The 20,226-nt window shown below is 43.4% G+C and overlaps 1 protein-coding gene across 4 annotated transcripts in view; it reads right to left on the bottom strand.

Annotated features, from left to right (window-relative positions):
* The window catches only part of MTSS1 (MTSS I-BAR domain containing 1), a 268,242-nt gene that overhangs the window by 21,558 nt on the left and 226,458 nt on the right, over positions 1–20,226 (bottom strand). For 3 of the 4 annotated variants that reach the window (XM_089677514.1, XM_089677517.1, XM_089677515.1), the window contains exons 7-11: positions 16,521–16,678; positions 13,768–13,875; positions 11,192–11,289; positions 4,362–4,572; positions 696–815 (exon numbers count right to left, since the gene is read on the bottom strand). In XM_089677514.1, the coding sequence (XP_089533640.1) occupies positions 696–815; positions 4,362–4,572; positions 11,192–11,289; positions 13,768–13,875; positions 16,521–16,678 (695 nt within the window). The remainder of the gene's footprint in view (positions 1–695; positions 816–4,361; positions 4,573–11,191; positions 11,290–13,767; positions 13,876–16,520; positions 16,679–20,226) is intronic. The other variant, XM_089677516.1, reaches the window with a different exon arrangement.

The following is a 20,226-nucleotide window of genomic DNA, read 5'->3' as shown; positions in this document are numbered from 1 at the left end:
TTCCCCTGGACCCTGTACATCAGCTGCTACTCCAACCATCTCCACTTGCTTCTGGGTCCCAAGCTGAGCAGTAAGGCCTGCTGCATTCTGGACACAGGATAGCCAGAAAGCATTCTCTGATTGGAAAGGGAGGAGAGCGTGACGTCACTGCCTTGCCTCTCCACTTCACCCAATCAGAGAAGGCTTTGCGTTAATTCAGAAAATGGTAAGTAATCTCTTAATGGCACCTGTGCCAAGTGGCTGACATCCTGGGTTCAAAATGGGTATCCGCTCAGTATGGGTCCCGAAGCAAGTGGAGATCACTGGAGTAGTGGTATCTACTTCAGTGATTTCCAGCTTCCAGGGGTATTGGCCAAGTATAGTATATACATAGTTACACTGGTCCAAGGTAGGCCAATGTAACTATGTATAAAATATCTATCCAGGTAGATAACAAACACACTCCTGCATTTGAGTGGGCCCAAGAATAATAGTTACATTCTCATCCTGGCTTTCATGGATAACTCTCGCCTTGCTGCCCTCACATGACTGGAGAAGACTAGGAAATTGTCTGGGATTGCAACAGTGCAAGAAACAATCTGAAAGGGTATTAGTTTGGATGCTATTAATCGATTGTCAATTCCCAAGTCATCATCAGGTTTTTATATTGCAATGTAGGAACACTTCAGTGGCTGTTGTGGCAGCAGAAAAGTCACCTTATCAGTGGAGGCCCATGCTCCCATGGTGGAACCGGAGCTCACAGATGTAGGAGAACTACACTCGCTGACCGACTGGCAGGTCTCAGACGCTTCAGAGGAGGCAGAGCTGGACGAATTCTGGAACAAAGGAGATGTATGAATGGGATATTTCGAGCAATCAATAAGCACAGGAAAGAAAAGGAGAGAAGCACCTGAAACGGCACTGTTATTAAACTGTATGGGAATCCAAAAATAATTTTTCTTGGTTTTATATTGAATGCGGAGGAGTTAGATCCCCTGTCAGGTTTTTATTGCTCAAACAGGAACACCAGACCAACTTGGTGCAGGAGTCCAAATTGCTTTAATTGTTCATAACAGGATCACATAAAACATGTTTCAGAGGCCAACAACACTTCCCCCTTTATCAGGGCTCAGTGAACTTTAAAGGACAAGTTCACATTTTTGACAAATATAATAAATTCCCATTTTTTGCAGGTAAAAAAATGTGCATTTATTATTTTTGTCCAAAGGAGCCTGGAAAGCATTGAACCAACGATCAGTAGATTGCTGATGCCATGCAAGTCTCCTGCAGACCTGACAGAATATCTGCTTGCCGTACGGTATGAAGAAGCAGATATACTGACAGGAAGCTTCAATGTTTAAACCCATTGAGAGTTAGGGACTAAGGTGAATGTACAATATATATGTAAAGTACTGCATAAATTGATGGTGCTATACAAGTACCTGGAATAAATTAAATAAAAAAATAAAAATAATAATAATGAACTACCACAGCGCTCCACAGTGCCGTGGTAGTTCAATGAAAGCTACAAGCCGGCAGCCACTACTGCCGGGACTTGTAGGCACTCATTCACACTGTGTGGGCAGAGCCCTGCACGGCCGCGCTATTTTAAAATCTAACAGATAGCACAGGGTAACTTCTCCCCATATTATCTGTCAGAGGGGAGCCTGGAAAGCATTGCACCAGTGATCAGTAGATTGCTGGTGCCATGCATGTCTCCTGCAGACTTGTCAGAATATCTGCTTGCCGTACGGGATGTATGAAGAAGCAGATATACTGACAGCAAGCTTCAATGTACCTGTAATAATAATAATGTACTACCACGGCGCTCCACAGCACCGTGGTAGTTCAATGAAAGCTACAAGCCGGCAGCCACTACTGCCGGGGCTTGTAGACACTCATTCACACTGTGAATGAGTGGCGCGGCCGTGTGGGCGGAGCCCCACACGGTTGCGTTGTTTTAAAATCTGACAGCACAGGGTAACTTCTCCCCATATTATCTGTCTGTCGGGGAAGGGCGTGCATGGCTGCAGCTATGGGGACATGTTGCATGTTCCACCTTGAAAACGGGAGGGGGCGGGGGGCGTGCATGGCTGCAGCTATGGGGTCATGTTGCATGTTCCACCTTGAAAACGGGAGGGGGGGGGCGGCATGCATGGCTGCAGCTATGGGAACATGTTACATGTTCCACCCTAAAAACGGGAGGAACATGTAACATGAACTTATCCTTTAACAAGGCCTAAAAGGACTACATGGAGGGAAATGGACTATCAGATACATCTGTAGTTTCCTGGTGAATAAGAGATCAAGAAATGTTCATTCAGATGGGTGATCAGACCAGTCCTCAGGTCTGAGAAGCTGTCTGCTGCATATGAATGCACCTCGGAGCTGCATGCAGGCAGCCAATAGAAATGGATGCACATGCATCAGCTGCATGGACTCAATCGCATGTTATAATTTCACAAGCGAGCAGGATCTGAAAACGCAGTGTTGGATCTATGCACTTGCTCCTGCCCACATGTCAGATTTTGAAATGCGATTGTATCTATGCAGTCACTGCATACGCATCCACTTCTATTGCCTGCCTGCATGCAGCTCCGAGGTGGATTCATACGCAGCAGACAGCTGCTGCTGGGAGGAATTGTACCTCATCATTGGTGTCACCGGAAGGAATCGTATCCCATTGTTGGTGTCATTGGAAGATATTGTGACCCATCGTTCGTGTCAATCAGAGCAATTTTGCGCCTTCATTTGAAAGTGCCAATACCAACAACAGTACCCACAGACATTCTAATTCAAAGTTTTCATGAAAAATAAATGTACAATGTCCTAACACAGGGATCTCCAAACTTTCTAAACAAAGGGCCAGCTTAATGCCCTCAGACTTTAGGGGGGGTCGGACTGTGGCAATTAGGAGAAGAAAAGGTCCTGATGTGAGTGGGAATAGACAATGCCCCATCTTTGTTGTCAGTGGGAGGAATTGCACCTCATCATTGGTATCACTGTGAGGAATCTTGCCCCATTGGAAGATACTGTGACCCATCGTTTGTGTCAATGGGAGGAATTATGCCCCTTCATTTGATGTCAATGGGAGAATTATACTTCATTGTTGGTATCAGCGAATGAAATAGTACGCCAAGGGCCAGATAGAAGCAAGCAAAGGGGCTGCATGCGGCCTTGGGGCCACAGTTTGGAGACCACTGTTACAATCTACACTTGAAGTACATGTGGGAATTATATGATCTTTACTTTTTCATGGTGAACAAAAAAAAAAAAGGGGGTAAGATAGGCTGCCAATTTTTTTTTTTGTGGCATACACTTTACATTCCAAATTTCACTGATATATATTTAAGTGGAACAATGTTAGGTTGTTTGCAGGTTGCGGAGTATAATTTTGATCAAATTAAAAAAAAACAAAAGTGTATGGGATTAGCTAAAATTTAATTTACCAATCTAACAAAAACAAAAAAGGATCTACATGTGACCTGTTTATGGCAAATTTATCAGGATACAAATTTGGGAACTGCCATTGCAGAATAATTTTTGAGTCGTAGGGACTTCAGCCATTATACTGATCCTTACTTCATCTCTTAGCCTGGGTTCACACTAATGTAGTTTTCTGTGCAAATTCCGCACCACATCAGAATCGCACCCCGTTCATGCGAACCGCTGCGATTGTGTATGTTAAGTTAACAACACCCCGAAATTGGTCTGCAAAACGTGATGCGATGTGCAGAATCTGATTACATAGGTGTGACTACCCATGCGATCAGTGGGGACTCAAAAAAGGCTCCTGCACTTTTTTGGTGCAGATGTGGTGCGATTTGAGCCATATAAAATGTACGGCTCTGATCGCACTGCACACTAGTCACATGTGATTTGCACAGGAATGCGGTGCAGTTCCTGTACGAATCACATGCGATGTACCGCACCGCATGAGTGTAAACCTAGCCTTAAACTGGCCATATACTAGTGGACTTTTTCTCTAAATTTGTTGTTTAGAGAACGTTTGTTTGATTTTCTAATCAATAATGGGGTTGATCCACAGGATTGAGAAAATTTGACGGAAAAAAAGGCTGAAAATGTTATGTACGCACACATTTCTGTGTATGTAGTGTTCGTCTCAGAAGTGACATTTTATTGCTGTCTGTATACCAGTTTCATATTTTCCTTCAGTTGTCACGGGGACAGGAAGGAGGGATAAATGTCCCCAACGAAGCCTCAGACAGCAATGGGAGTGCTGACAATGCCCAGCTCTATTCAGAAAAAGTTTTGATCTGAGGACAAAGTTTTCGGTACATACAGTCCAATAACTGTGTTGGTGAGCACCATGACCAATAACACTTCACAGACTCAAAATCACACAGACTTCCGGCGCTTACCTGGTTGACAGCTTCCGGCGGCATGGGAGACGGAGACTTGGACTGAAAAGCATCTTGGGAAATGAAGCCAGAATCGTGGGAGGAGACGCTGGACAGCCTCATCGGTGCCTGCTGGGGCAGATTGGAGCTGCGATAGCGATAGTGTGAAGTGGGTGAGTGTGAGTGCGAACCGCTCGACCTTGAGTCACTACTGTTAACGCTGTTCAGACTGCTGTGTGAGACAAGGGGAAGGGGGGGAGAAGAAAATACCAGGGGGGCAGCAAAATGTGGGGACAGAGGGGTGAGGGGAATGGAAAGAAAAAAAAAAGGAGAGGGAAGAAGGGGAGGGAAAAAAAATCAAGCACCAAATTATAACTCCACAAATTTCCAGCAAGCAGGCAGCAAGACCGACAAAGACACACATGGTACGACTGCAGTATCCCACATTTCAGGCTGCTGGGGATGCTTCATCAGGGACATCAAGGTGCCTGGTACAAGCTGGTGCTGCTGTATTGTGGCCTAAGCAAATAAATTTAAAAAAAAAGACGCACTGCCATCGCATTTTTCCATCAACCTCAAAGAACGTGATTGCCATTTGGATGAATTTACAGCAAACTAGAGCAACAAAACCACCAAATCCTGCTTCACGTCATCTGATGCATTTCACCCCGAATGGGGCTTAATCATAGTCTAGATTAGGGGTAGGGGAACTGCTGACCTCCAGCTGTTGTGAGACTACAAGTCCCATGAGGCACTGCAGGACTGACAGTTACAAGCATGACTCCCAGAGGAACGATGGGACTTGTAGTTCCACAACAGCTGGAGGACAGCAGTAGCCCACCCCTAGTAGACTATGCCAAATTTGAGCTGAATCAAAGGGATGGAGTGGAACTTCATCCAAGTGGCAATAAAGTTTCTTTGATTGATTTTAATGCGTTTGGGAGGAACAGGCTCCATTGAGCTGGCATTCGGGGTTGTGAATAAGCTGTGATACCACCTGGAGCAGTGTCCTTTTGTGCTTTTCCACATTATCAGAGACTCCATGATTTACTAAAACTGGAGCACTCAGAATCTGGTGCAGCTGTGCATGATAGCCAATCAGCTTCTAACATCAGCTTGTTCAGTTAAAGTGATTCCAAAGGTTACTTTTTCTCTTCAAAAAATAACAAACATGTCTATACTTACCTGCTGTGTGCGGTGGTTTTGCACAGAGCAGCCTGGATCCTCCTCTTCTCGGGTCCCCTGCAGACTCTCCTGGCTTCTCTTGTTTGTTAGGTTCCCCACAGCAAGCAGCTTGCTATGGGGGCACCCGTTGTTTCATATGTCCATTCACACACGGAGCCATGGCTCGCCCCCCCTTCTCATTGGCTCACTGGCTGTGATTGACAGCAGCAGATGCTGTCTCAGCCAATGAAGAGAAGGAGTCCTGGGATAGCCGAGACTCCAGTGCACATCGTGGACCGAGAAGGGGCTTCAGTATTTGGGGGGGATGCTGCACAGAGAAAGTTTTTTTATCCTTCATGTATAGAATGCACGAAGGTAAGAACCTTGAGCCTTTACAACCACTTTAAGTGACTTTGCACGTGGCATGGTTGTTGGTGTCAGACGGGCTGGTCTGAGTATATAAAAAACTGCTGATCTACTGGGATTTTCATGCACAACCACCTGTAGGGTTTACAGAGAATGATCCTGCTGCACACAGAAGGTTTTTTTCCCCTTCACGCATTCTATTCAGGCCTTACAACCACTTTTAGCTTTGGCAATAAAACCAAGAATCTGATTGGTTACTATGCAGATTTAAACCAAATATCTCGAGATGGATCCCCTTGACAACCTCTGTTGAGACGAAACATACGTTGGGGTGGGACGGAGTTCGTGCTGACGTCACCTATGCTAGCTGGAGCCGGCACCAGTGGCGATTTATACTACATGCGCTATATGTGAAGATATATTTTAAGTCGTTTTTTGGCTTTTATCAAGAGGTGATTGTAGCCGTATTAGTGCATTGGGGACAGAAACAATTGTTCTAACAACCTGCTAAAACTTTGTAATAGTACTGCTTGGACCTTGAAGAAGGGGACATTCCCCGAAAGTTTGTCCTCAAAATTGTATGTTAGTGCAAATAAAAAAAGTATCACGGACAGTACTCAGTTGTTTTTGGCTTTTATCAATAAACGTTTTGAACGGTATCTCACTATTGGATATTCATCTCTTTTAAACTGAGTCCTGAGAAGACTAGGAAGAGGAGATCACAGTACCACATTTTTTTACTTGTTGGATGATAGGGATCAAGACAGTTTCATCACCTATACCTTGGGGCCTGTCCATCTGGTAGGAGGCTGTGTGTGCTGGTGGTGGATTCACATCTCACTAGGTTTATTTAAGACAACATGGACACTTGAATTCTCGGAGGATTGAGGTTTAATGAATCACTATATGGACTCAACTTTAAATATTTAATACGCTTGATTTAAATTTATTATAAAATCACTTTAAGGGGCAACACTTGCAGTACTGAGATACACAGCAGAACAATTTTATGGTGTAATTTACAGAGCTGCAGCAGATTTTGCACTCTCCAGTTTTAGTAAATAACTCCCCATGTAATATTAGAAGTCTGAGATGGCATTCATTGTAGCCCACAGCAACCAATCAGCCTCCAAGTATCATTTTTCACAGTCCAGGTTTAAATCAACAGCTGATTGGCTGCCATGTACAACAATAAAGCAGTAAGCGAAATCCATCCGATGACGGGACAGAATGTTATTTTTTTCCAGAGTGCAGTGGAGAAGGATGACAACTTCTATCAGGTTTTCTTGTTGTCTCTGTCCCTGTTGATGAGATCCCCTCTCTTCCTGTGTTATGAGGGAGTAGGGAGAAATCAATGAAGCAAGGACACAAAAGACAATAAACAGAGGCTATAACCCTTCTCCAAGCCAGCAAAATCTAAAAAATCTAAAAAAAAATGTGTTGCCTAGAGCTGGACTTTTTGAACATTTCTATGCATATATTGGGCAGGTTTGCCCCTTTTTGCTGTATCTGTACAACAGTAATGGCAAAATGTTTTTTTTTTTTGTTTTTTTTAACCCTTTCAAGACCAGGGGCCTAATCTAAATTTAGCCAAATCGGTATGTGCCACTTAACTTTGACAAGAACGTTATGACTAATCTTCCTACACAAATCCATTTTATATTTTTAAGGACATATGACCAGGGGCGGACTGACCATTTGGAAACTTGAGCACTGCCCGAGGGCCCGGGGTCACTAGGAGGCCCCATGAGATGCCCCTGGTACCTTTTTCATAGGCTTTTTTGAGTGTGGGCGAGGATACAGGGGACCTATTGGCTGGGGGCCCCATGAGTTGTCAGTCCGCCCCTGCATATGACTCAATGATAGTTTGGATTGACAGTCAGCATCTGCACAAAATGTTGGCTGGTGGCTCTCAATGAGTGAACATTTATCAATGTATTCCCAACAAGGAACATTGTGTTAGGAAATGTTTTTATATAGATTGCAGGTGGGAAGGTGTTAAAGACGAAGATAAAAAGAAAAGTAGACAGGGTGTTAAATATATATTGCTAGAGTGCTAGAAAAGCATGTCATCCCGTACATTACAACTTCACAGAACGAATGCAAGGTTTCAAGGACCCATGTGTGAAAGGGCCCTGCAAATCTAAATTTAGCCACAAGATGGCATTGGAGTACAATAAAATGCAACCCTGCTGAAAAAGGGCAAAAGCTCCAGTTTAAAGAAAAATTCCCTCCTACATTTTATATATATATATATATATATATATATATATATATGCCACGTTAGCCATTCTGCAATTTAAGAACTTTAAAAATTAAATTTCCACAGATGCTGTAAATTTTGGAAATCATGAAAATATTACATTGTGACTTCTTTCTATGAAATATAGAAGTGTCTTTTACATGCCCCAGAAATCTAATTTGGGTCTGTGTGAGTGGCTCACTGCTGAGATACAAATCAAATTCCAAGCATCCCGTGCCACAGGAGATTCATATTTGGTTGAGTTTGGTTCCTCCACTTTCAAATGATGCAGACACTGCAGCTTTTCTCATCACAAAACTGAGACTTTACCAGGTGGTTGTCATGAAGGCAGGTCCTCCCACAAATCAATTTGAGACATGAAATGGTGATACTATCTATGATTGTTTTCAGAATAGGTGTGTGTATGTATGTATATATATATATATATATATATATACACACACACATTTATTTTGCTTTTTTCCTTCAATAAAAAAAAAAAATTTGATTATGCTTAAGATACAAAACATGAAGGATACTGCATGTACCAGGTCTGTATATATATGTCTCTATGGCTTGTTCTCCAGATATATATATACAGTGCATGTGTACATGAACACTCAGATTACACAAGGTAGACACAAGCTTGCTGGAATTGTTCATGCTGTTGAAGTTCCCATGAAAACTCTATAAGACATCAGGAGGGGAAGATGCACCTCTGGGAGGGACATGGGAAATACCTACCAAAATAATATCTGGGGGTTCAAAAACATTCAGTATTCAAGCCCAAGACAGCATGCCATTAACTGTTTCAGAGATCCAAAACAGTTTGCCGGAGGTGAATGCGAGGATACTAATTCATTCATTACACACGGGGGTCTGTGTAACAAGCAGGCAGATTCTACTTATATATATCTGTCAGTCTCTACAAAGACTAAATCATTCATAATAAAAGCCTTAAAGGTGAACAGGAATTTTGTACAGAAATATCCTCGTTTTCTCAGCCCAGCGCCCCCTCCACACCCCCACTCCAAGGGTTATCTGCTTGTCAAGTACAAAGTGTAGAGGAGCTTCAATCACCTGTGCTAACATTTAATAAACAGATATTCACCTATCCAGGGATCCAGCGCCGTCCTTACCTGGCCGTTTTTTTACTGCTCTTTGCACCCCCGATGCCGGCATAGTAACTGTGGGCAGCTGGCTGTGACTCTTTTTGGCTTTACGGCTGGCTCCCCGCTGTCCATGTTGCAATTTTTGAATGGTCTTGTAGACAGAAAGTTGCGGGCGGGGATGGGAGGACAAATTCTGGTGGATCCACTGTGGTGATCTAACCAGAAGTGGGAGGGGGTACCTTTCAAAAACAGGTACCTGTTCTCCCTCCCAAAAAAAAATATATATATTTCAAATGTGGTGGGGGAGGAGGAGGAAGAGTGGATCTTCCCCTTTTGGGTGAAATTCCGCTTTTCAGCTGGCCATAGATGGACAGTTCTGCAGGGAATTGCTAAATTTTGACCAACGTGTGGCTGCCCCCGCTCTACAGAAATCAACCATTTGATTGCCTTCTGTTGGTGGAAAACTCTTGTCAATCAGCGGCGGCAGCCAATCAGCTGATGCTGCCGATCAGCATATTCTGATAGTAGAGGGTCCTGCTGTAGGAAATCAATGTCCCTTAAAGGGGGGATTTCTCCATTCACCTCATCTGTGTGGATGGAAAAATCTGTTCTGCTCAAATGGAAAAAAAAAAAAAAAAAAAAAAAAAAAACTTTACCTTATTCCTTGTTCCACTCCAGCAGGCTTCCACCTTATTCGAGGAATAAGCAAGAAATTTGGGTTACAGCATGTTCCTCTACCCCTAGATCATGGAGCAGTTAACCCTACGTGGGTGGGAAGGGGGGGTTGAGTTGGAGCGCACTGCATGGATAGTTTTATACAAAAATCCCAGAGATGTGCTTTAAAGAGTAAGGACTAGTTCACACCAGATGCAGTTCAGTGCGCTTTTTTTCCTGCATCAAAAATGCATGCACAGTGTTTTCCATGTATTCTAATGGCCCTAGTTCACACTAGTGCAGTCAGTTCCAGTGCAGAAAAAAAAAAAGTAGAGCATTTTTCTGCACAGAATCATACTGGAATATGGCAAATTGCATCAAAACTGCACTGGAACTGCATGTGGTGTGAACTGTAAGCAAACACGTATCCGGAATGCATTTTTGTAGTGTGAACTGGCCATAAATCCAATTCATTCCTCTGTTGGGTCTTCCCCTCCAGTCAGCAGGGGAACTACCTTTCACCAGTGCAGTTGGACAGGCTAACTATATTATTTTGGTGAGTTTTCCATAAATTTAAATACAGAATGCGCCTCTACATCATGTAGGAGAGAATATGGGCATACATAATATTTTTCAGGGCACCAGGTCCTGCACTGCATATTGGCTGCTATGGAAAAGTGTGAAAACGATGACCAGTTATATAAAGGTTATTTCAATAAAGCATCGTTGTACCGTTAGAGCTGAGCTGGTCTTTATATATATGATACACTTTTAATATTTTGCAGACTGTAATATGGAAGATTACATAATAAACATGAAGTACACTATATAGCCAAAAGTGTGTGGACTCTAGACCATCACACCTATATGGGCTTATCAACATTTCATTACAAAGCCATGGGCATTAAATTGATTCTAAAGTCTATCTTTTTTCAGTCACACTGGATTAGAAAGACATCCCCAAACTGTTACCATAAGGTTGGAAGTGGACAGTTATCTAAAATATCTTTGTATGCTGTAGCATAAACCGTACCCTGAACTAGAAGCACCTGAACCCACACATTTGGAAGGCTCCCAACATACTTTTGGCCATATAGTGTATGTGGCATTATATAAGGTAGCCAATGCTGGCCTGTTGGGATCAGATAAAATCTGTAATAATAAACACTGCAAAATTGATGTCTGCCTGTCTTCAAGGACTTTTATATAATAGGAATTTTTCAGCTGAATAAGGATGGTGGGGGTTTCCACTTGACCTCAGTTGCCGTCTTTGGCAAACATATTCCAGACAGGCAGTGAACACAGGGACTTACCTGCAGACGCTGGACTTGCGAGACATGGTGGTACTGGGAGAGGATGGAGGGGTCTGATAAGACCAGTTATAGTCTGAGCCCTTCAAATCATGGATCACCTGTTTAAAGAGCAGAGATCAAATAAGATGTCAGGCCTACAGGAGGAACAGTATCTATAGGTAACAGTTGGGGTAATGCAAGATTCGGAATAATCAGTCTAAAATCAAAACAAGACGCCAGGCTCGTGTAAGCTTTTCAGCAGGTCTTCATATCACCTCCCCACCTTACAAACAACCATGAATTCACTTTACACGCTCATCCTATATTTGGATAGTGAGAGAACAATAGCACATTGGTGGGGTCAACCCTAGTCTCTTTTCTCCTATCAATAAGCTCTCTTTGTTAGACTGACAGCACTGCACAATGCACTAGAATTTCATTGGCTCATACTCACCCTGTGTTCCCTTGGGGGGGGGGGTTACAGGATGTTAATAAGACAAACAACTATTTAATACTTTTAAGGAATACATAATTTAAATATACATCACTGATGTCTGAGTCATGTTCTTCAGCATAAGACTTGAGCGTCAGAAATCACATGAGCTCTCACAGTTGCAAATTAAAGTCACACTAAAGTCTAGTTTTTTTATTCTAAAAATGCCAAACATGTCCTACTTATCTGCTCTGTGTAATGGTTTTGCACAGAGCAGCCTGGATCCTCCTCTTCTCGAGTTTCCCAATGGCGCTCTTGGCCCCTCCCTCCTGTCGGGTGCCCCCATAGCCAACAGCTCGCTATGGGGGCAACACAGCAGGCGTGTTACTGAGCCAGGGCTCTGTGTGTCCATTCACATACAAAGTTGAGGCTCGCCCCCCTCCCTCTCCTGATTGGCTTACTGGCTGTGACTTACAGTAGTGGGAGCCAATGGCCTCAGCCAATCAGAAGAGAGAGTTCCTGGAGAACCGAGGCTCTCGTGAACATTGCTGGATCGAGGGGAGGCTTAGGTAAGTGTTAGGGGGGGCTGCTACACACAGAAGGTTTTTTTTACCTTCATGATGGGGGAATCCCTCTCGTGGAGTCATTGTGTTCTCACGATGTGGGGGCGGAGGAAGCACCCTTGCCGGGAGAGCACAGTGATTACTGATAGCAATAATTGCATGTAAAATCCGACAGGCCAGTTGTACCCAAGTTGATTGATCAACTTGGGTACATTCAGCCTGCCCATAGATGGTTCAAATCTTGGCTGGACCCTGCTGAACTGGCCGAGATCCAAACAGTCTATAGCTAGCTTTAATCAGCTGTTTAACTTACACTAGGAGGCTGATTTACCAAGAATTATCACAAAAAAAGAAAACAAAACAGAAAATTCACAGCACAGAACAAGAACCAAAATGGCTATGTGGTCTAAAATGCATTTCACCGAAACCTCCAGTTGCCTTCTTTATTAACACTGGAGACTACAACTATATTTTACATATTGGAATTGCATCTGCTGACATCAGGGTTTGCCATTATTCCCTCCATTAACACCAAAAGTATATAAAGATTTATTCAATCTCAAAAGAAACTAAAGTATAATTGTTATTTTCAATAGTGGAATTGGAGCTGACAATAAATGGAAGGCACTGTAGATGTATGCTGTCTGAAGGTGGCAATGTTCATCTGGAAGCTGAAGTCTTTCATTTCTGACGATGAAGCCTTCAGTTTGCATCTGATCTGATTTCAGAGCTGACAGTGACCACATGATCAGGAAGCACTGTGATTGGCAGCAGAGACTGGGAGCCAGCAGCTGCACAAAGTGTCAACTTCAGGCTCGGAAAGGAAAGGTTTGTGTTTATTAGCATGTCCTTGATGGGGAATTTGTTTAGTGATGGGCTTGGGTGTGTTCTGACTAGGATCTGACCCCATGTTTGAGCACAGCACCACCAGTGGGGGTCAATCATCTACCGTGGAAGCATTCTCTGCCCCGCATGTATACAAGGGTTGTGTATACAGGCAGCGGTGGGATGGGGAGTGCCCTGGCCACAAATGATCAACCTGTACACGTCACAGCTTCCTGGTGGGCTCACACGCGTGGGTTCAGTTTCTAGCCCGAGCACACGCAAGCTCATCACTGCTCCTATTATCCATATCAACTAGATATCCTAGATTGTAAGCTCGGAAGAGCAGGGCCCTCAATCCCCTCATGTTTTGCATTGTATTGGTATTGTTCTGTCACATGTTCTGTCCCCCTTTGTAATGTACAGCGCTGAGCGAACTATTGGCGCTTTATAAATACTGTATAATAATAATTTTCCCCACATTGCACTGGAAAGGAGATATCTGACTGTCTGGCTGCCAACAGAAATACAGATCACCCGTCACCATTCTTTCTCCACCAATAAATATGACCTTATGGGTGCTGGCAACAAAATATGACAGTCCAACAATGCTAATAATCTGGCTTTCATTGTATACTGTACTACACAGAAAATGTATGCCATCTCTCTATGTCTTCATTAAAGGCCAATGACCACCTTCTACTCCTTCTGTTATGAAGCTGATTTTGTAATGCTGTCATATTGCAATATATGATATTTCTGGTCATCTCTGTACCAACCTGCTCACTGGCAGAGGGAAGTTTGTGGGGATCCATGGTGAGAGTCTTCAGGTCTTCAGATATTGTCTGTAAATGGGTGATCTCCCCCAGCATGGAGATTTCCTCTTCCTGTGGAAGGAGAGGATAGCGTATCAGCATCGGAATAAAGGTAAGGTGCTACATATTGATCTATTTACCTTATTGCCTGTGGACGGGAACATGTCTGGACTCTGCTTTGTCCAGAATCAAAGCACTCCACTGATATATATACAGAATATAGATATATATAGAATAATGAAGATAGAAAGATAGATAGATAGATAGATAGATAGATAGATAGACTGATAGATAGATAGATAGACTGATAGACAGACAGACAGACAGATAGAGAGATAGATAGAGAGATGGAGAGATAGAGAGAGGGAGATATAGAGAGAGGGAGAGATGGAGAGATGGCGAGAGGGAGAGATAGATAGATAGATAGATAGATAGATAGATAGATAGATAGATAGATAGATAGATAGATAGATAGATAGATATAGTTGCAAGAAAAGTATGTGAACCCCTTGGGATTACATGGAGTTTTGCATGAATTGGGCATAAAATGTGCTCTGAACGTCATCTAAGTCACAACAATAGAAGAACACAGTCTGCTGAACATAATACTACACAAACATTAGATGTTGCCATGGTTTAATTGCACATAACATGTAAACATTCACAGTGCAGGGAGGAAAAAGTATGTGAACCTTTGGACTTAATAACTGGTTGACCCTCCTTTGGCAAACTGTTTCAGTGTAGCAATATTCTTGGGATGTCTGGTGTGAATCGTACTCTTAAGGTCATGCCACAGCATTTCAATCGGGTTGAGGTCAGGACTCTGACTGGGCCACTCCAGAAGGCGTATTCTGTGCTGTTGCAGACATTGTTTTGTTGAATTACTTGTATGCTTTGGGTCATTGTCCTGTTGCATCACCCATCCTCTGCGGAGCTTCAGTTGGCGGACAGATGGTCGTACGTTTTCCTGCAAAATGTCTTGATAAACTCTGGAATTCATTTTCCCATCAATGACAACAATCCTTCCAGGCCCTGAGGCAGCAAAGCAGCCCCAAACCATGATGCTCCCTCCGCCATGTTTTACAGTGGGGATGAGGTTTTGATGTTGGTGTGCTGTGCCTTTTTTTCTCCACACATAGTGTTTTGTGTTCTTCCCAAACAACTCAATCTTGGTTTCATCTGTCCACAGTATATTTTGCCAGTAGTGCTGTGGAACATCCAGGTGCTTTTTTGCAAACTTCAAACATGCTGCAATATTCTTTTTGGACAGCAATGGCTTCCTCCGTGGTGTCCTCCCATGTACTCCATTCTTGTTTAATGTTTTCCTTATTGTAGATGTGCCAACAAAAATGTTAGCATGTGCCAGAGATTTCTGTAGGTCTTTAGCTGACACTCTGGGATTCTTCTTTACCTCAAGGAGCATTCTGCGCTGTGCTCTTGCAGTCATTTTTACAGGATGACCACGCCTAGGGAGAGTAGCAACAGTGCTAAACTTTCTCCATTTGTAGACAGTCTGTCTTACCGTGGACACATGAACATCAAGGCTTTTGGAGATACTTTTGTAACCCTTTCCAGCTTCATGCAAGTCAACAATTCTTGATCGTAGGTCTTCTGAGAGCTCTTTTCTGCGAGGCATGGTTCACATGAGACAGTGCTTCTTGAAACCAGTATACCCAAAGCAGATGTGTGTTTAAGGGCAGGACAGCTGTCAGCAACACATCCAATATCATCACACTGATTGGAGTCAAGGTTGGCTCACTCCTGGCAACAATTAGCTCTGGGAGAAGTCATTAAGCTAGGGCCTCACATACTTTTTCCTCCCTGCACTGTGAATGTTTACATGTTATGTGCAATTAAACCATGGCAACATCTAATGTTTGTGTAGTATTATGTTCAGCAGACTGTGTTCTTCTATTGTTGTGACTTAGATGACATTCAGAGCACATTTTATGCCCAATTCATGCAAAACTCCACGTAATCCCAAGGGGTTCACATACTTTTTCTTGCAACTGTAGATAGATAGATAGATAGATAGATAGATAGATAGGTAGAAAGAGATAGCTAGAGATAAATAGATAATTTTTTTTTTGTTTAACACAAGCAGTGCAAGTACCTGAATGTGACCTGGTGCCAGCCTCTTCCAGTCCCTGTATAGCAGAGCTCTGACTGGGAGAGGGAGAAGCAGCACAAAGAGTCAGTTGTACTGTACTGTAGTGCTCATGAGCTATCTGAACTAGGGGAGAAGAGAGCAGAGTGAAAGAAAGATGAGCTCATCAGTCTGCTGCTTCTCCTTTCAGGCTGCGGGAGGGACAAGACCTGAAAATGTTGCCTAATTGCAGCAGAGAAAAATCAGGTCTCCTGCTCTGCCACACAGGGTTATGCTGTGCAACAGAGCTATGTAAAACTCAGGACTGGATGGACAGAAATACAAACTGCTCCCATATATGTATTTCATCTGTGTGTTTAGCTGTGTGCCTGGAGTTCGGCTTTCAATCTCTCATTAGAAAGAGTTATAAAAGAAGAAGAAGAAGAGGCATCCCTAAACTGAACTCTCATCCGCAATAATATAAAAGCTGGCACACCATTGTTCTTTTTCATTCAATTTGGAATAGGTTCACATGACAGAAGACATCTCCTCTCTGTTCTGCTCTCGTGAATGGAAGAAATAGGATTACACCGTGTCTGTGTGCATAAAATCCAACATGATGAGGACTTACGATGACAGGCCGCAGCATGGAGATAAAGGAGCAGAAGCGGCTGCGTTCTTCGATCAGGGCTTTCCTCACCGCCTGCTTCTCTGTTTCTTCCAGTAGTAAATATTTATCATTGACATCCTGCAGGGCACTGTCCAGCTGGGGCTGAATGTCTCCTCTCCCTGCAAAAAAAAAATTATAGCTGTAAAGCTGTTCATAGATAAGAGCTGCATTTAGAAGGGAAGGTGTGACCCAATCATACAAAAATTTTATTCTACACAATATATCCACAGACGTACCGGCAAAGTACACCAAGGTGAGTTTATGTCAACGGAGGGGAGGAAATGACAGGCAGCCCTACTGACAGCCTAATTCCAGGGAAGCATCATCTCAATGTCAGAAATCATAACTGTAAAGCCTTAGGCCCCTTTTACAAGGGCAATCCGATCAGGTCCAATTGCCAGATTTTCAGGCAAACATGATTGATCGGAAGGTCCATGCGTTTCTATGGACAGGTGGGTGTAAACGGACTTGTGCCCATTTACACCTGCCTACCTCTGGGTCTGAACCGGTCCACTAAAAAAAAAATAAAAAAAAAATGGCAGGGTTGGGGATGGGGATGAGGGTTGGTGGTGGGAATGGTGGTAGGATTGGGGGTGGTAGTGGTGGTGGGGATGGGGATGGTGGTGTGGTGGGGATGGTGGTGGTGGTGTGGTGGGGGTGGTGGTGGTGTGGTGGGGGTGGTGGTGGTGTGGTGGGGATGGTGGTGGTGGGGATGGTGGGGGTGGGGATGGTGGGGGTGGTGTGGTGGGGATGGGGGTGGTGTGGTAGGGATGGTGGGGGTGGGGATGGTGGTGGTGGTGGGATCCATCCTTTTCCATCTTGGCTGATTGGATCAGAAGGTATTTGGGTGTAAATGGACGGTGGAGTCTGTTTACTTCCGAACACCCGTAGAGCAGAGCAGGTTCTGTCCAGAAACTGAGTGGACGTAGATATGTCATCCACCCACTCTGCTCTGATCAGCAGGGGATCTGTGAGCCGATCCCCTGCTGAATGGAACGGAATCCGCCCCGTGTGAAAGGGGCCTTATTTGGAGTATTTGTTAAAATGTGAGGGGTCATTTGAAGTTTGACAGATGCTGCCTTGTCAACTACTTGTTCTCATAATGTCACCCAACTCCAGAGTGTGCATAACAGTTAAGGTGACAGTAGAAATGATTATTGTTATCAGTGGAAGCTCCCACTCCCCACCCAATTGCTAGCCAAAGTCAGCCGCCTCCTGAACTCTCTCTGATTCCCGTTTAAAAAGAATGCATCATCTTAACTATTTTTTTAAATATAATTTAAGAGCTCCCATGGCTGTCATATTACCCAAACAGTGACTACGTCTAACTGGCTGAAGTCAATGTTTAGCTGAGAAATTTCCCCTGAGCACCTTTTATTTTCAGAGTGAAGTTTATTGAGCAAGGTCATGCCAACAGGGCCACTGATGGCTCGAGTTTTAGCCAATTCATCAGGAATTGAGCTGTGTACGGCTAGCATTAAGCCGGCCATACATGTTGGTTCAGCAGGGACTGGCCAAGATCCTATCCATCTATGGACAGGCTTATGGTACCCAGGTCAATCCATGAATCAACCAGCCTGTCGGATTTTTGGCATTCTATTACGGTCGGCAACTATAACCGCCAGCAATAATCATAGTGTTCTGCCAGCCAGGAAGGCTCCTCCCCCCTGAAAGAACACGCTAGTGCTGCAGGAGGTATTCCCCTGTCAACACTGACTGTTTATTGGGGAAATCAAGCTATTTTCTTTCCTTCCAGCTGTAGTGGAAGGAAAGCACATCGAATCATCTATGTGCTGTTTTAGAAATTATCGACCGACTGAAACCCATTCATTGCCAGTGTGCTTGATATCTTATCTTGTTGGAGTGAGAGTGGAGTGAGTGTATACTAAGCTGAACCTCTAATAGTTAATCTACAAATTACAATATTTCAAATCAATAACAAACTGGATGTAGAATAACAAGAATTTAAAAAATTTGAATGTCATCTTAAAAAAGTACTTTACGGGTAAATACTACAAAAGCAAATCTTTTTAGAAACACTATACCATAGTCGGATCATCACCAAGACAACCTAGGCAGAAACTTAGAGCCTGTGGTGTCTATTGGACCCCGCTGCAACCTTCAAGCTCTCTATTATTATTCAGGATTTACAGTTAGATCCATATATATATGGACACAGGCACAACTGTCATACTTTTGGCTCTGTACAGTGGGGCAAAAAAGTATTTAGTCAGCCACCAATTGTGCAAGTTCTCCCACTTAAAAAGATGAGAGAGGCCTGTAATTGGCATCATAGGTAGACCTCAACTATGAGAGACAAAATGAGAAAACAAATCCAGACAATCACATTGGCTGATTTGGAAAGAATTTATTTGCAAATTATGGTGGAAAATAAGTATTTGGTCACCTACAAACAAGCAAGATTTCTGGCTCTCACAGACCTGTACCTTCTTCTTTAAGAGGCTCCTCTGTCCTGCACTCATTACCTGTATCAATGGCACCTGTTTGAACTTGTTATTAGTATAAAAGACACCTGTCCACAACCTCAAACAGTCACACTCCAAACTCCACTATGGTGAAGACTAAAGAGCTATCGAAGGACACCAGAAACAAAATTGTAGACCTGCACCGGGCTGGGAAGACTGAATCTGCAATAGGCAAGCAGCTTGGTGTGAACAAATCAACTGTGGAAGCAATAATTAGAAAATGGAAGACATACAAGACCACTGATCATCTCCCTCGATCTGGGGCTCCACGCAAGATCTCACCCCGATTTTCAGCTTTAATTCAAGGGGTTGAACATAATTATCAAGTACAAATTTTAGGAACTGCAACCATTTTTATACTCAGTCCCTCCATTTTCAGGGGCTCAAATGTAATTGGACAAATGAATATAATCATAAATAAAATGTTCATTTTTCATATTTTGACAAGAATCCTTTACTGGCAATGGCTGCCTGAAGTCTGGAACCCATGGACATTACCAAAGACTGGGTTTCCTCCTTTCTGGTGCTCTGCCAGCTGTCTTCAGTTCTTTATTTGTGGGCCTTTCTGCTTTTAGTTTTGCCTTCAGCAAGTGAAATGCATGCTCAATTGGGTTGAGATCAGGTGACAGACTTGGCCATTGCAGAATATTCCACTTCTTTTCCTTCGTAAGCTCCTGAGTTGCTTTTGCAGTGTGTTTTGGATCATTGTCCATCTGTACTGTGAAGTGCTGTCCAATCAACTTTGCTGCATTTGGCTGAATCTGGGCTGACAGAATATCTCTAAACAATGCAGAATTCATCCGGGTGCTTCTGTCACATCATCAATAAACACCACTGACCCAGTGCCACTGGAAGCCATGCATGCCCATGCCATCACACTGCCTCCACCATGTTTTACAGATGACGTTGTGTGCTTTGGATCATGAGCTGTACCAAGCCTTCTCTACACTTTTTTCTTCCCGTCATTCTGGTACATATTCATCTTAGTTTCATCCGTACAAAGAATGCTTTTCCAGAACTGGTCTGGCTTTTTTAGATGTTTTTTGGTAAAGTCTAATCTGGCTTTTCTATTCTTCAGGCTTATGAGTGGTTTGCACCTTGTGGTGAACCCTCTGTATTTACTCTTGTGAAGTCTTCTCTTGATTGTAGACTTTGACAATGGTACGCCCACCTCCTGGAGA

This window comes from Staurois parvus, unplaced genomic scaffold (genome assembly GCF_062004578.1).
Source record: "Staurois parvus isolate SC_StPar_1 unplaced genomic scaffold, SC_StPar_1.0 ptg000187l, whole genome shotgun sequence".
Taxonomy (NCBI): Eukaryota; Metazoa; Chordata; class Amphibia; order Anura; family Ranidae; genus Staurois; species Staurois parvus.
This window is presented reverse-complemented; position numbering and strand designations above follow the sequence as displayed.